The sequence below is a fragment of the Apaloderma vittatum genome, unplaced genomic scaffold (assembly GCF_000703405.1).
Source record: "Apaloderma vittatum isolate BGI_N311 unplaced genomic scaffold, ASM70340v1 scaffold13165, whole genome shotgun sequence".
NCBI classification, from domain to species: Eukaryota; Metazoa; Chordata; class Aves; order Trogoniformes; family Trogonidae; genus Apaloderma; species Apaloderma vittatum.
In genome coordinates this window covers 40,258-50,830 of record NW_009717720.1, presented here as the reverse complement: position 1 = coordinate 50,830, position 10,573 = coordinate 40,258, and the positions used below count along the sequence as shown (strand labels likewise).

At 51.0% G+C, this 10,573-nt stretch overlaps 1 protein-coding gene across 1 annotated transcript in view; it reads right to left on the bottom strand.

The window, feature by feature from the left end:
• IGDCC3 (immunoglobulin superfamily, DCC subclass, member 3) overlaps positions 1–10,573 on the bottom strand; it is a gene marked incomplete at its 3' end in the record, with an annotated part of 41,814 nt that overhangs the window by 368 nt on the left and 30,873 nt on the right. The window contains exons 8-12 of the mRNA XM_009870012.1: positions 7,669–7,916; positions 7,132–7,296; positions 1,914–2,102; positions 1,231–1,335; positions 7–145 (exon numbers count right to left, since the gene is read on the bottom strand). Of these exons, the coding sequence (XP_009868314.1) occupies positions 7–145; positions 1,231–1,335; positions 1,914–2,102; positions 7,132–7,296; positions 7,669–7,916 (846 nt within the window). The remainder of the gene's footprint in view (positions 1–6; positions 146–1,230; positions 1,336–1,913; positions 2,103–7,131; positions 7,297–7,668; positions 7,917–10,573) is intronic.

Genomic DNA, 10,573 nt, shown 5'->3' with positions numbered 1-10,573 from the left:
CCCTACCTCCCTCTGTAGCCAAACATGAGGAACAGGACACAGAAGATGATGCAGGTGACACCGATGTGGATCCCGATGATGATGCCGGTCGTGGAGGTTTTGTTGTTCTGCTCGTCCTTCATGCAGTCGCACGGGGGGTTCAGCACTGCCAGAAGAAAAGGGGAGAGGATGGGGGTCAGCAATGCTGTTCTCCTATTGCTCCTCCAACTTTTGGGGAGTCCAGAGCAAAAGCTGGAGCCTGGATGATGCTGGGAGCTGTGTACAGGGAGGGGGAGAGTGGGGGGGGAGGCCGGGGAGGGTCACAGCCTGCCAAAGCAGCTCCTGGTACCCCAGGCAGGCAGGCACAGCAAACACAGGACTGGAAGGTCCACAAAGAGTCAGTCCCACCACCCAGGCTGCTCTTATCAGGCACAATTAATGAGCAAAAAAAGACTCTGACGTGAATTTTTTGCAAGCCCCTGTATTAGACGTGGGAGGTGAGAGGCAGCCACCACACCAGAGCAGGCTGGTATCTGACAGAAAGCACCGAGCAGGCAGACACCAGGGGGATTAGTATTTACTCCAACAGAGACAGAGGAGTAATAACTGTCTCGTGAAGATATTCCCACTGGACGGCTTAAAAGGCTTCCAAGAGCAGCAGGTTGTTTTTTACACATCATAGATGAATACGAAAGATGTGTGATCAGTTAGAGATTCCCTCTAGAGATTTTCCTCTTTTCTGCCACATAATGCAGTGCTCACGCTCTGCAGCCCTTCTCCTTTCCAAAGCCATGTGTCCTCCCTCCCTTCCTGGCACCACTGAAGGCCAAAATATCCAGGAGAGCTCCAGGAGAGGGGACATGCTTGGTGTACCACATCTCACCCAAGGATGGCAGCTTTTAGCTTATGTATGAGGGTTTGTTCCTGTTCGTGGGTTCTTAGGGGAAAAAAAATGGCAATAACAGGAACATTTATGTTGTCTTCTGCCCCTTAGTAACAGAAGTCATCAGGCTACACTGGCCAACAGGGATGGTGCAAGTCATGTGGCAGAGAAGTCAGCCCTACCAGCACCAGGTGGTCCCAGCTCGGTGGAGTTTTCTTTCATCACTATTTGTGATGCTGAAAATAAACCAGTAGCTGAAGGTGAAGGCGGAGGTGGAGCCACAGGGGTCTGGGGGATGTGTCTGGCCTTGCCACCCTCCTCCAAAGCGGTTTTCATGAGCTTCCACCGAGACCGACACTCTGTCTCACCTGTTCTCTCCACTGTTTCCCTCAAGGACACGAAGCGGACAGTTGAATTTCCATCCCCGTGCTGGTTATAGGCGAGGAGCTTGACTTCATACACCACTGAGGTGTCTGTTTCAAAGGACAGACAAGAAGAGTATATGTAAAGGGTGAGTGTCAGGAGGCAGAGCCAGGCTCTTCTCAGGGACGTCCAAGGACAGGACAAGGGGCAATGGGTACAAGCTGGAGCACAGGAGGTTCCACATAAACATCAAGAAAAACATTTTCCTTGTGAGGGTGCCAGAGCCCTGGCACAGGCTGCCCAGGGAGGGTGTGGAGTCTCCTGCTCTGGAGACTTTCAAACCCCACCTGGACATGTTCCTGTGTGACCAACTCTGGGTGATCCTGCTCTGGCAGGGGGCTGGACTGGATGATCTCTAGAGGTCCCTTCCAACCCTGAACATTCTGTGATTCTGGTCCACAGCAGTATCATTTCCCCGAGTGATGCTTATTTAGGAAACGCTCATCTTAACCGAATACACACAAGGTTCTGCAAGCGTGTCCCTGTCATGGGGAAATCACCCCAAAAACCAGAGGGAGACCTGCAGCAGCTCCCATGTCATGTCTGTGCAACACATCCGAGCTCTCCCACCACGACAATCTGTCCCGGGGTCAAGGGGACACACGGATGAAGCTAACGCCGTACTCACCCAGGTGGGTGATGTTGTACGTTGTCACGTTGCTGGGCAGCATCACCGGACCCGTGTACTGGGAGAGGTGGACTTTGCGGTAATACAGCTTGAAGCCTTCGTGCTGGCCCAGTTTGATGGAGGGCTCCCACATAGCCTGGACGGCGGTGCTGTTAATGACTTTAATAAAGAGGGATGGCATGGCTGGGACTGAAACAGAGAGAGAAAGACGGTGGGTCGCATGTGCTTTTTTATTTTCTAGCTTGCAGGATGAGAAATTCCCCAGCAGCCCTTCCCCACGGTCACTGCCCCTAAGAATATGCTAGGTGAGATCGAGAAAAATCACATCAGACCAGATCCTGGTTTAACAGCTTTGAAATTCTTCAGGGAGCCGTACGACTTTCCAAGGGTTTCCTCTGCTTGGTTTGGCAAGCAAAGAGGCTACATCTACAACTGCAACCTGATGCTCAGCCCCTTCGGGTCAGGGCAGCAATGCAGCGACTTTGGTGATGCATTCCCAAATTCCTCTCTTTTTGCCCTTGAGCTGAGTGTAGCGAGGACGTTTCAGAGTGATTCAACCCTGACGAAAGAACCAGAAGGGATGGAGCTGGAGACATCCCGTCTCAAAAGCATGCTCGGTACCTGCACCGGCTTGCAGGGCGTGCAGGAGCTTGCTCTCCCCATCGGCTTTTTAGGAAGTTTGTTTCTGTGCTGGGGACTTAGGAGAGAACTAAGGCATCTTCATTAACAACCCTTAATACCTGAGCAGCCTGAGGTCCCTGCATGGCTGTTTTAGCAGGCAGGCACTTACCTGGCCTGAGGGGAGCATGGGAGTTTAGCTGGGAAGATGTCCCTGCTGCTGCCCAGTGTCACCAAGGCCTGATTCAAAATCCACCAGGACCCCTTTTTTGCTCCAGTTAATGCCCCAAAACCCTGCCTTCAGTCTCGGAGTGCGCTGCAGCAGGTAGGGATCACAGCCATTTCGTCCCCAGGTCCCCCCAAAAAACTGGCCAGGCCCATCCTGCCCCATCAGTCTGGGCCAAGAGGCAAAGATTTGCAAATCCAAGTCGATTTTCTCGTGATGCACGTATCTGGGGTTTCCAAAGCTAGTTCTGCACCAAACCCTGCCCCGGAGCCCTGCGCAGTGCTGGGGCACACAGGACGACATTTCTCTCATGTCTCTTCCTTCCCCTCTCCCTCCCTTCTTCACACACTGATCACACCAATGCAGAGATGTGTCTCGACAGGACACTTCATGATGATTTTTTTTCCCCCCCACCGTATTTCCACAAAACACCCCCAGGCCAAGCGCTCCCATCGGTTTCCAGAGCTTTGCACCTTCTGCATGGTGCCAAAAGCCAGGGAGGAGAAGTGTTTCGAAGCGCTGCTGCACCAGGCAGCCAGTTGAGCTACACCCTGCAGCAAAATTATCCAGCAGAACAGCAGCCCCGCTTCTCCAGCAGCTTCCAGGCTTTGAGGTAGCGCTATCTTTCCAATCCCACATGATTACAACCTCAGAAGTTCCCAAATGCAAGGATTGCTGGGCTTGCATTGGAATGCTGCTGCTTTTTGTCTTTTTTTTTTTTTCTCTCCCCCTAAAGGGTCTCTAAAGGATGAGCAGCACAAACCTGGCCTTTGGCAGAGAGTTGAGCACAGCCACGGCGTGAGCCATGGCAAAAAGAGGATGAAATGTGGCCGTGTTAATCCAAGGCTGCCGAGAGCTAAAAAACGGCATTTCCTTGATTTAATAGGAAAAGCAAAACCACACAGCACGATGGTTTGCCTTAGCACAGCCACGGCGTGAGCCATGGCAAAAAGCGGATGAAATGTGGCCGTGTCAATCCAAGGCTGCCGAGAGCTAAAAAAGGGCATTTCCTTGATTTAATAGGAAAAGTAAAACCACACAGCACGATGGTTTGCCTCTTCCCAGGCGCTGAGAGCTCAAGCTTTCCCACAAGGAGATTTAGAGCGAGAAAAGACATTTCTCCTGCTGAGCAGGAGGGTGTGGGCAACGCTGCCTCTTCCCAAAGCGATGCCCTCCTTCAGGCTGCAGGGGCTTCGCCTGACGCCCTGCAGATAAGCAGGAGGAGAGGATCAAGTCCCTGCTAAGTGGTGAGCACCTCCAGGTGGGGTCAGGAGGAAAGACTCGGAGAGCAGCTGCCCTGGGTCAGGCTAATGAGACCCCACCCTGCCTGAGCGCTGCCCATGGGCAAAAAACGCGGGCTGCAGTACGTCTTCTTGCTAGGATTTATGCTGAGGGCATTTCACAGATGGGAAGGTCGTGCTTAGCATTTTCTGGGCACAAAACACAGAGTAGTTTCTGTTTATACCAGAATGTACCATTCTTCTGCGTTTTTGCAATCCAATTAAATACTTTTTTTTCCCTTCGTTCTCCCAGTTCCCTCTAGGGCAAAATCAGGAATTGTTTAGATCCCCCCTCTGAGAAGCCGGGCTCTTAAAGCATCGTTTTCCAAATCCTGGGTGGAAACGCCACAGAAAGGGAAATCGCATTATCTCATGGACAAAGAAACACTGATGTGGGCCGTCCTGATTTGCGAAGAGTTGGCTTTATTTTCTGGTTGCAGAGCCTTACATTTAATAAAAACCACAAGAATATCTCTCCTTCAAAGTATGGAATATATAGTATTTATTCAAACTTTGAGTATATATATATATATGTAAAATATTGATTATACGTATGCACTCGCAGAATGCACGTGCTGTTTATAATGTCATTACACAAATACGTGTATACAGGTGGAGTATATCTGCGTGTGTGTATCAATATATGTACACACACCAGTATATAGGTGCTTCACAGAAGTATATATAAGACATAATATGGATCTACTGTAAGTGAGGCATCTCCCTCATGCTAAGGGCTGGGATACTTGTTCTCCTCTTCCGTGCTGTTTGGAATTTTCCCCAGGTCATTTCAACTTTCTTCTTGAAGGCGTCTTTAGCCGAAGAGGACTAAAGGAACAGTCTTCACCCTAGAGAAATGTCAAAAAGTCCTGGAGAAAACCCTAAAAAGCATTAAAAGACAAGAACAAGGAGTGTGTGCTGCTTAATGAAGCGGAGAGAGTTCGAGATTTGAAATACCATGGCATTTGTGAGACGGCGTAAAGGAGAACGACAGGGAGGAGATGGGAGGACCTATCTAGTGAAAGAGGTTGACTTGGGTAGTTACTCTACAGCATCTTTTCTTCTACTTTCCATCCAAAATTATCACTGGCACACAACGAAGGAGCACCGCACTTCGAGAAAGCGTTGGAGGCTTCAGCCAAGCACACTCTCAGCATATTCCTAGCCCTGAAAAGCTGACACCCTGTCTGGAGCCGAAAGCAGCCCTGCTCCTCAGTGCCTTCACCACACTCCTCCTCCAGACACCATCAGGATAAAATGGTCTCTGGCTGGCAGCGTCTCTGCTGGCCACTCCGACAAGTGTTTCCCCAGCTCCACCAAGCTATCCCTGGCTGCCAGATCCACCCGCCGAGTCCCTTCCACACGAGGCACAACAGGGCAGCGCAGTGACACGGCGGGGTCCTGCCACCATGGGGTTTCATGCGCATCTCGTGTGCTGAGCTGGGATGGCATTGCTGAGACACGGCATGTCAGGGAAATGCTGGCCCTTCCCGAGGCCATTAGCACCAATCCGGGGGCTCCCCTGAGCCCAGGGGACCCACAGCTCTCCGGCGCGCCTGGGAAGGCACGGGGCAAGATGAGCTAGCTGTGAGAAAGGAGGCAGATCTGCAGTGAAACCTTAATTTGGTGACAAAATCCTGGCTCTCTGACTCGCTCCCTCTTCGGTGAGCAGAAGGCAACAGGCACCCGAGTGAAGCAAACAAATCAAGCCAGAACCTTTAAATCTCTTTTTATCCTCCTACAAGTCAAACGCGAGCTGGGGTTGAGTGATCTTAGCCAGGCCAGCTTGTCCATCCTGAACACGGAGCTAATTGCTGAAGCTTCATTACACAAGACAAGCCTTTTTTAAAGGATAGCAGAGCAGGAGAGTGAAGCTTCAGAGCGCCAGGAAATTTATGATCCCATTACCAGATACCTAACTATTCCTGCCACGACTGAAGGTAATAATGACAAAAAGCCCTCCCTAGCTTGACCCAGCCTTCTGCAGAAACACCAAGCTCTATGAAACACGGCTGGCTTCTAGCTCCAGTAGCTGAACTCACAGCACCGGGTCAAGGAGTTTCAAGTTTTGCCTTACTCCATCCTTCTGTCTCTACACTGGAAGGAAAAATAAACTCTGAGGGTGACTGATTCCCAGTGGAGTATGAAGGAAAATAAACTTGCAGGGTAACCACCCAGCAGGGTGAGGATTTATTGGTGTTGTTCCTTAAATGCTGTAGTAAACATCTGCAAGGGCTGAAAATGAAGGAGAACTAGATCCCCCATCTGGGAGTCAACACGCTCTTCCATTTGATGCTAAATAACATTCCCACACCCAAAGCCCTCTCTGCTGCAAAATCATAATTACCGAGTGTTCATGAGAATGATGCAATGATCCTAAAAAATTAGTCTCCGTATGTGAGACGAGCCAGTATTTGGAGGCACATGAGACTCTAGGAAAACGGTCTGAAAATGCTGGCTGACAGATCACACTGGGGCTGTGGTTTCTGCCTGGTGTCTGTGTGGAGCGGTCATGCATCAGAGCACTCAACTTCTTACTGGGGAAGCTAACTGGTGGCCACACCTTGGAGGCCACGTCAAGGAAAAAGCCTCGGAGATCACTTCCCACTGAAACAGAAGGCTGCTCCGAGGCAGGGATTTTTAAGTCAGGAGAGCTCAGCTGTAGTGTGATTTCTCCAGAATAGAGCAGAAAACTCCCAAATTTTTAAAAGTGTGGCTACTAGCAAGTTAAGAGCTGCGAGCACCAGAGCTGCTGGAGGATGCTGAGACGCTGCTTGAGCAGGAAAATCTGCATTTAGCAAGCAGTTTAGGAAAAGCCCAGAGCAGCTGCAATGCACGAGACCAGCCAGACTTGCACTCACCCCCTGCTACAACATCAGCTGTGCGCGGCGATGCCACGTTTAAGGCAATCCGTCGACCCCTGTGTAACGACACAAGTGAGTTTGACACAATATCCCAGAGTATGAGGAGGAGAGGGAACAAGGAGCATCAACACCACAGGCAACGTGCCGGAGCGGGTATCGGGGTGACCGACGCCACTGCTACGCGCAGCGGGTTTGTGCATCTAATGGTCCAAGCGCAAAGCGGTCCTTACCTTCTCCCAGCGTGCTCACCACCGTGACTTCTGAGGCTTTGCTGGCACCCCGGGAGGTGTAAGCCTTTATATAAAAGCTATAGCTGGTCGAGGGCTCTAAATCAGTCACTAGCTGCTGGAAGGTGCTCTTGCTAACAGCCTCCTGATACTCCATCTCTACAGGATCTGAAGGGCGAAGAGAGAGAGAACAGAGCAGCGTCAGGCTTTGCAAGAGGTAAAGAGACTGAACAGACGTTGCAAGTGGTAATTTCAGTCCCTAAGGTGGGTACGTATCCGCTTCCTGCTGACCATTTCTGCGCTCTTTGCCAGAGACCTAAGCAGGCAGCAAGATCTCACCATGCAGCTTCACCCTCCCTGCCCTTTTGGTACTTACAGCAGTGTTACTGCCTCATCTCTATCTTTGAGAAACATGGAGATGACAGAGAATGGGGGTGGCAGCACCACCTGCTGCAGCGCGGGCCCCGTTTACCCCCTGGGCTGCAGCGCTGAATTACTGGAAGGCTGAGGATGCTCTGGGCAGCGGGCAGAGCACCGTACCTGCAGCTTTCCGAATGTGCAGCACGTAGCCGATGATCTCCTTGGTGTTCTGCAGAGGTTCTTTCCAAGACACCTGGATGGTGGTTGCAGAGACCGTCTCGGCCTTCACGCTCTGCGGAGGACCGGGCAGCCCGTCTGCCCACAGGACCGTGAGGCGAGCGCTGGCTTGCGTGGAGCCGGCGCTGTTCTCGGCGATGCACTGGTAGATGGCTTCATCCGCCTGGTTGATCCCGTAGATGGAGAGAGTGCTGCGGGGGGACAAGAGAGGGACTAGCGTTTAACTCTGCCTCAACTTGCAAAGACTGTGGTTCAAGAGCAGCCAGATGGGTGGGACGGGGACCGGGGTGATCTGAAGCCCTGCAGCCAGGAAGATCCCACTCACTCTGCTGAGACAGCTCTGCTGCAAGTGCCTCCATACACTCAAACCAGCTTTTAACTGGCTTAGTTCCAGTACACCCCAGTGACACCCATCCAGGCACCACACATGGTTGCTAAGCCAAGTCTAATCAAGCGTGGCCAGAAAACCCTCTGGTGATGCTCTAATTGCATTATAGCCCATTAGAGCAGTCTTAGGGTAACATCAGGATTAGCCGATTTACCTACCAGGGTTGCAGCTCCTGCTTCTGCATTTTCAAAAACATGATCACCACGAGCCAAAAGCCAAAGCTGACAAGCAAGACACAGGTTTTGTCTGCAAAACCTCTTGAACGTCCTTTTGACGCTGGCGCATCAAAGCTTGCTCTCCCAGGACAGTTCCTCCATCCCGGTTCTCAGCTTTAGATGCTGGTTTTGGCCTCCGAGATAAAGACAGACACTGGCTACCTTGGTGGAAAAGCTTCCTAAGCAAGGAGGGAGAAGCCAGTGATGCATCAGTTTCCCAAATGAGTGTGTCCCTGAGCACGGTGCCTCCCTCTGCACCCGCTCTGGGAGGGGTATTTGGTGGCTTGGTGGGCACAGGGACAACCCTGTACATGGGGACACCTGAACTGCACCGCATGACCCTCCAGCAGTGGTTATGTACAACCAGAGCAAGTTCAACTCAAGTGTTGTGCTGCCCAACATCTTTTAAACAACGCCAGCAAATACTGACTCAGAAATAACTGTGCTGCACTCAAGCTCCGTCCCGCATGCAAGAGAACTTTTCTTAATACCATTTGTTCACAAATGTTGACCCATCGATGAAAGCCCGGCTCTCCCCGGGGCTTGTGCCCTCCCTCAGAAATCAAGCCCAGAGCAGCGCAATTCAATTTGCGTGAATGAAACCCGGCTCACCACGGCCTCCCCTTCCATTTTAGAGCATCAGCCATCTGTGCACCGCTCTGGGTTAACCCCTACTTGCGCATCTGTATTTCCAGTCCTGTCCAGTTCATTTGAACTGTGGTTTGCTTCTGGCTTGGCGTGAATGCTCGGGAGACCACAAAGCCTCCAAGCTTCAGCATCATCTTGACTTACGTCAAAGCCCGCGTGAGCATTTTGGTTGCTATTTTTCTGTAAGAAATGACTCAAATTTAACCAAATCCACATCCGCTGCTTGCTTCTAGGGAGAAATAAATTCTTCTCTTCTCCTCTAGTGAATTCCAGGTGGATTTGGGACTTGACTGCACATGAGTAAATTCCAAGCACCCCTGCTGATGCGAGGGGCACTTCACAGCTCTTTGGGGGTCATAATCAAAGCTGCCTTTTATGTAAACAAAAATTGTACACAGAGAGTGGAAATGACAAATAATCTCCCATTGCTTGCCTGTATGTCAGAACAAATGCTTCTTCTAATTGCAGCAAAATATTGGTCTTCCTATATCAAAATTTATTATTGCTGTTGATTTAACATTCGTATTTCTGCCTTGCGAATTATCGGGGCCATGGCGAGCGAGCAAATGTTTAACAGTCATCTATTTATGTCCCGTGCCTTTGTTTCCTTGGAAACATTGTAAATGGAATATCAAATGTGATGGTTTTGGCTGATACGGTGATTTTAGAGAATCAACCCCTAAGCTCCTCTCATAGCCACGGGCTCAGCGTATCTGATTAAATGGAAGGAGAAAGGCAGGGCTGGGAGGGGGGCACGGGGAAGAAGACCCCAATGTGTGGCTCCACCGTGTCAACAAGGGCTGATTCCTGCGAGGACAGATGGCAGAAGGCAGGATTACGCCTTCCGAAAGCCGTCGTTGCAGCTCGGCACAAAGCAGATGTGTGGAAGGAGCCGCAGCTCTTCCTTCTGCCCCCTCGATGCAGGGATTATTTCCACGCGGCTGCCGTGCATCTGGGCACCCAGGAGCACCCAGGCTGAGCTGGAATGTGAAGTCGAGAGCAGCTTTAAGCTTCCCAAGCCCAGGAACAACGAGGAGTATTAAAGCTCCGCTGCCTCTGAGTGTATTTATTTGCTTTAAAGGAAAAGACATAGAGGAGGCAAGAGGGAAGCCTGGATGGAAAGGGGCGCAGGGAGCCTGATGGCAACAGCGTGGTGCTGGGGCAAAAGACAGCTCTCTCCTGGGAAGATTTAGGAGTGAGCAAAGCTGGATGCCAGTGGTCCTGGAGCAGGACAGCACTTGGCTACTGGGATCCAGAGCTAGGCAGAGCCTGGGACACGCCAGCTGCCTCCCTGTAGAGGTTTCAGGGTGGCCGGTAACACTGTCACGTACAGTCAAGTCAGAATAAAATAAATTTTTGCAAAATGGACATGGCAGGTAGCTGGAAACTTGCTTCAGGCTTTGAGGAGTTGATTTTTATTGAGATTTACAAGGCTGTGTTTGGACGTGCTGTGCAATAAGGGCCTCGGCCACGCGTTACCTGGGGCACATGTTACCGCAACGATGTACAGGCAACGGGGTCGATAAACCGACTGGATTTTAGCTGTGCCTATAAACATGGGTAAGGAGCAGAAACCGAGTGTGGATAAGTTGGCGAG